At 45.6% G+C, this 6,000-nt stretch overlaps 1 protein-coding gene across 1 annotated transcript in view; it reads left to right on the top strand.

Moving 5' to 3' along the window:
• Positions 1-2,735: 2,735 nt before the first annotated feature.
• The window catches only part of abtb2b (ankyrin repeat and BTB (POZ) domain containing 2b), a 54,234-nt gene continuing 50,969 nt past the window's right edge, over positions 2,736-6,000 (top strand). Inside the window, exon 1 of the mRNA XM_058075833.1 lies at positions 2,736-4,133. Within this exon, the coding sequence (XP_057931816.1) occupies positions 3,248-4,133 (886 nt within the window). The 5' untranslated portion in view covers positions 2,736-3,247. The remainder of the gene's footprint in view (positions 4,134-6,000) is intronic.

Below are 6,000 nucleotides of genomic sequence, written 5' to 3'. Positions count from 1 at the left end.
GATGATGTTATGTGTGTTTTATTTACTGTGTGTTCTTCTGGTGTACATTTAATGCACACATTGAAACACATTGAAACGAGAAAGGAATAAGCTGTGTTCCTCATCTGACCACAAGGGGGCACCACATTCACATATACATACCCGTACACATACACATACCCATACGCAACCAAGAGAATAATGTTTTTATTTGTATTTATTTATTTTAATTTCAAATAAATAAATAAAAACATACTTAGAGTAGGACTTAAGTTATGGAAATATTTAAAAATATTGTACCACAGAAGGAAGAAATGAAGATATTTGACGTAGAGGTAACGAACACGTGACTCCACACTCATTCCATAGTGACTAAATGCGACTGTGATGACGTCATATTATTGCGCAATGACTAGCTTTACTTTTGCCAAGTTCCTCTTTTGAAAAAGTCACTGAAAAATGTGACTTTATTTTGGGTTTGTGGGAACGGGATTTTTATAATTGCGTTATTTTGGAAATAAATATGCTGTTCTGAGAACTGAATCGTGAAAACAATTTTTTTTTTTAAGAACATGGTGTTGTGATGCACACTGCTGCAGGTTGGATTCCCAACCCAGGCCCCATCACCCATGTGTTGGAATTCCTGGATGCATCCGGTGTAAAAATTACTACTTTGTTTTATCAAAATGGGTGTTTGGGGGTAAAGTTAAATCAAATTGGGGTCTAAGTTTGAGCCACAGTATGATGTAAGTGATGTCCTCATCACAGTGACATGACATCTGGATGAAGCAAGCGTTAACCTCAGAGTTCCGCACTGGATCTCACCCCTGATCTCATCAGGGCCTTGGACAGAATAATAGTCCAAACTTCCTGTGATTCATCCCGCAACAAAACCGCCATTGTCATCACTTTGCTCGTTAATGTTCTTCCCCCAAAGCCCCTCATGAAACGGTGTTGGATTTGGTCCACGTGGAGAAACACCCTACTTGGGAGTGCTGCGTTGGGAATGTTTTGCCGTTGTTTCACCTCATTTTATGGCAAATGACCAAAAATAACCGTTTCAACTTCTGGTATGAAGAATGATGTAACCTTTTTCTGTTGCTGCTGTCACACAGTTTCTCTGTCCAGTACGTAAACGTTAAAAAAGGCTTATTTTTATGTCACACTATTACTGTGTATTTTATATAGGGGTGTTAAAAAGTATTTCATATATTTTTAGATCGTCACTCAACTAAATATTAATCAATGACAACACAGCTGAACACAAAATTAAGTTTTTAAATGGAACCTTTTATTATGAAGGGGGGAAAAAATCCAAACCTCCATGGCCCACCTGTTAAAACATAGCTGAGATGAATTCAGTTTACCAGTCTGTAAGCTTTGGGACTCCAGAAAACCACAGTGAGAGCCATTATCCACAAATGGTGAAAATATGGAAAAATGGTGAACTTTCCCAGGAGTGGCCGGCCAACCAAAATTGGCCAAAAACAGTGTGACTCATCCAAGAGGTCACAAAAGACCCCACAACAACATCCAAAGAACTGCAGGACTTACTTGCCTCAGTTAAGGTCAGCGTTCATGGTTCCACCATAAGAAAGACACTGCAAAAACGGCCTGCATGGCAGCGTTCCAAGACCAAAACCACTACTGAATAATTTTGCTAGAAAAATTTGGGAAAAAACTTGAACTTTTTCCAAAGTAAAACATGGTGGTGGTAGTATGGTGGTATGATGGTCTGGGGCGGTTTTCCTATTTCAGAATCTGGAAAACTTCCTGTAATAAATGGAATCATGCAATCTGTTTACCAAAAAATCCTGAAGGAGAATGTCCCGGCCATTTGTTGGTGACCTCGAGATGTTCTGCAGAAGAACAATGACCCAAAACACACCAACAGGTCCACCTCTGAATGGATGAAGAAAACCAAAATGAAGGCTTTGCTGTGGCCTCTTCAAGGCCCTGACCTGAATCTTACTGAGATGCTGTGGCATGACCTTAAAAAGGGGACACCCTCCAATTTGGCTGAATTACAACAATTCTGCAAAGATGAGTTATTATTATTTATTATGAATATTACATAATTTATCAATACATTACAACCCTTAACTCCTTTTTATTTATTATTATACAATTATTGTTACAATCATTCATTCATTTTCTACCACTTATCCTCACAAGGGTCACAAGAAATGCTGGAGCCTATCCCAGCTGTCTTCAGGCGAGAGGCGGGGTCCATCCTGGACTGGTGGCCAGCCAATCACAGGGCACATATAGACAAACAACCATTCACACTCACATTCATACCTATGGACAATTTGGAGTCGCTAATTAACCTAGCATGTTTTTGGAATGTGGGAGGAAACCGGAGTACCCGGAGAAAACCCGGAAAAACATGCAAACTTGGTGGAATTGAACTCGGGTCATGTAGCTGTGAGGCCTGCACAGCAACCACTTGTGCACCGTGCAGTTATTTCAAATGAGTTTATTGGTAAACACTTCCTGTTGAAGCCCACAAACAATTAGCAATTGAAGTGAAGTGAAACAGAAAGATGGTAGTATTAAATAAGCTTTGCTTCCTCCTACTCCTTTTTGGACATGTGGAAAAGTGGATTGCAATACGTGAAGTATGACAAATTATGTCCAAAAATTAAATTAAACCAAATTAATAAATTATATCAAAAGACGCGAAGGTCTAGCGAAAGAGTTCAAGGAAGAAGTGGTGAAAAACTGCGCTGGGCTCTGATTGGCTCCCACCACAGTCGGCTGTGTCCTGATTGGTGCTTTCGTCACTTCCGTGTTGTAGTTCACCATTGTAGTCCTTCCCCACTCGCTCACTTTGAGATAGGAGACAGGAAAGAGAAGACATGAGGCGGGCTGAATGAGATAACGTGACTTTTAAACACACTTCTCCGATAAAGGGGAGCATTCCATTTTTGAGAACTTTCCAGAAAGGGAGCAACCTTGCCTGACGTGGATAGACTCCTCGGAGGAGGAAGGTTTAAAATCCACCCGAAGGAAAGGTGAGTCGGGACTTGAAAACCTCCAGAAATGGACTCAATAAGTTAAAAAGACCTGAATAAGTTAAGTTAAGTCAACTTTATGGTGAAAATGTTTTTCGGGTCAACTTTGGCGTCAAATGCTGCGCGCTGAAACCAGTCCAGCCTGCTCGGCGGAGACTTGGGAGACTCTTTGACTTGCAGGTAGACCTTCCGTGGAGGAACGCGGTGCTAATAAAACAAAACAAAGAAGACAGACAAGAAGTTTGATCACCATGTCTGGTGTAAGTAATGCCCACATGAAAACCTTGGAGGACCTGACTTTGGACTCCGGCTATGGAGCGGGAGACTCCTGCAAATCCCTCAGCCTGTCCTCCTCCAAGTCGAACTCCCAGGCCGTTATGACGACCCCTCACCGGGGTAACTGGTGGTACTACTCCGGTTCTATGAACAGCAGGAACAACAGCTGGGACACAGTGAACACTGTCCTCCCCGAGGACCCAGAGGACATCTTCTCCAAGTGTCCTCGCCTGCCCGAACTGGAAGAGTTCCCCTGGACAGAAGAGGATGTGGCGAGGATACTTCGCCAAGTGGCTGAAAGTGGCGTCACAAAAGGCGGACACACGCCCGTGTTCACTACGGAAGCCGTGAGGCGTTTATCTGCGCTCCTTCGCAAGGCTCTCATCCGCATCTCCAGGGAGGCGCAGCGTCTGAGTGTCATGCACTGCCGCTGTACGCGCTTTGAGGTGCAAAGCGCAATGAGGCTGGTGCTCAGCTGGGCTCTGGCTGACTACTGCGTCTCCGCTTCGGTCAAAGCCATCTCCATGTACAGCATGAGCGCCGGGGAGATGCTGAGAAAGGGTAAGTCGGCCCGATGCGGCTTGACCTTCTGCGTCGGACGTTTCTTCCGATGGATGGTGGACACCCGCGTATCCGTGCGCATCCACGAGTACGCTGCGATATGCCTGACCGCCTGCATGGAAGCCCTGGTGGAGGAGATCGGAGCCCGTGTGCTCATGTCCGAACGGGGTCACCCCGGGCCGGATGCGGGGTCAGCTCCGGTGAGTCCAGAGGCCTTGGAAGGAGTTGTCAACAATGACGCGGAGCTGTGGGGAGTCCTGCAGCAGTACGAGCACCTGATCTGTGGGAAGAACGCCAGTGGTGAGTTCACTTCGGTTTCTATGCATTTTTTTCATTGTTTGGGTCTCGGGTGAGATGGAGCCTACCCCGGCTGACTTCAGGCATGAGAGGTGGGGGATGCCTTCATTGTCACCATGTCTTTATGAGCGAGGGCAATGCGTTTATGGCGGTCTAAATGAACATGTGGCGGGCTGCCACATCACATGTATTGTATATGTGAAGGGCTGGCGGACTGCCACAAAAAAATTATTAATTCATTCATTTTCTACCGCTTTTTCCTCACGAGGGTCGCGGGGGTGCTGGAGCCTACCCCAGTTGTCTTCAGGCATGAGAGGTGGGGTACGCCTTCAGTGTCACCATGTCTTTATGAGCGAGGGCAATGCGTTTATGGCGGTCTAAATGAACATGTGGCGGGCTGCCACATCACATGTATTGTATATGTGAAGGGCTGGCGGACTGCCACAAAAAAATTATTCATTCATTTTCTACCGCTTTTTCCTCACGAGGGTCGCGGGGGTGCTGGAGCCTACCCCAGTTGTCTTCAGGCATGAGAGGTGGGGTACGCCTTCAGTGTCACCACGTCTTTATGAGTGAGGGCAATGCGTTTATGGCGGTCTAAATGAACATGTGGCGGGCTGCCACATCAAATGTATTTATATGTGAAGGGCTGGTGGACTGCCACAAATAAATTATTCATTCATTTTCTACCGCTTTTTCCTCACGAGGGTCGCGGGGGTGCTGGAGCCTACCCCAGCTGTCTTCAGGCATGAGAGGTGGGGTACGCACTCAGTGTCACCATGTCTTTATGATTGAGGGCAATGCGTTTATGGCGGTCTAAATGAACATGTGGCGGGCTGCCACATCAAATGTATTGTATATGTGAAGGGCTGGCGGACTGCCACAAATAAATTATTCATTCATTTTCTACCGCTTTTTCCTCACGAGGGTCGCGGGGGTGCTGGAGCCTACCCCAGCTGTCTTCAGGCATGAGAGGTGGGGGACACATTCAGTGTCACCATGTCTTTATGAGCGAGGGCAATGCATTTATGGCGGTCTAAATGAACATGTGGCGGGCTGCCACATCAAATGTATTGTATATGTGAAGGGCTGGCGGACTGCCACAAATAAATTATTCATTCATTCATTCATTTTCTACCGCTTTTTCCTCACGGGGGTCGCAGGGGTGCTGGAGCCTACCCCGGCTGACTTCAGGCATGAGAGGTGGGGGACGCATTCAGTGTCACCACGTCTTTATGAGCGAGGGCAATGCATTTATGGCGGTCTAAATGAACATGTGGCGGGCTGCCACATCAAATGTATTGTATATGTGAAGGGCTGGCGGACTGCCACAAATAAATTAATGTGTGGGAAAACCGGCACAGAACACCATTCCCAGTGACATTCGCATTAGCCTACCTTGCATGTTTCTGGGATGTATCCAGAGAAAACCAAGAACATGAACACACCAATGGCAATTCGAACCCTCGATCTCCTGACTGTGAAGCCCACATGCGACCCATTTCAGTTTCCTTTCGATGAAATGAATGGCGGCCTTCAGCATGTGTTCCTGCAATGATAGCATTCAACATCTATCTAACTTTTCCCTTTAGAGGTTTGTGCTTTTCCACTTTCCACTTGTTTACCTTCCAATACACGATGTGGAAAAACCTACTTTTGGTCCTGGCAGGATACAATAGCCTTTTGTGCGTGGCCATTTGATGGATTTCTTGCTAATTTGTCCTGTCAGAATTGGAACATAATAGTGCAGAGCAACATGATGCAACAAGGGAAGCATTTTCTTTCATGGGAAATGTTTGGCCCGATTGGTTGTAGTGATTTCAGTGAGTTGTCACGTCACACAGACATGCTGCATATTTTAGGTAATCAT

Source organism: Doryrhamphus excisus, chromosome 6, assembly GCF_030265055.1.
Source record: "Doryrhamphus excisus isolate RoL2022-K1 chromosome 6, RoL_Dexc_1.0, whole genome shotgun sequence".
Classification (NCBI taxonomy): Eukaryota; Metazoa; Chordata; class Actinopteri; order Syngnathiformes; family Syngnathidae; genus Doryrhamphus; species Doryrhamphus excisus.
This window is presented reverse-complemented; position numbering and strand designations above follow the sequence as displayed.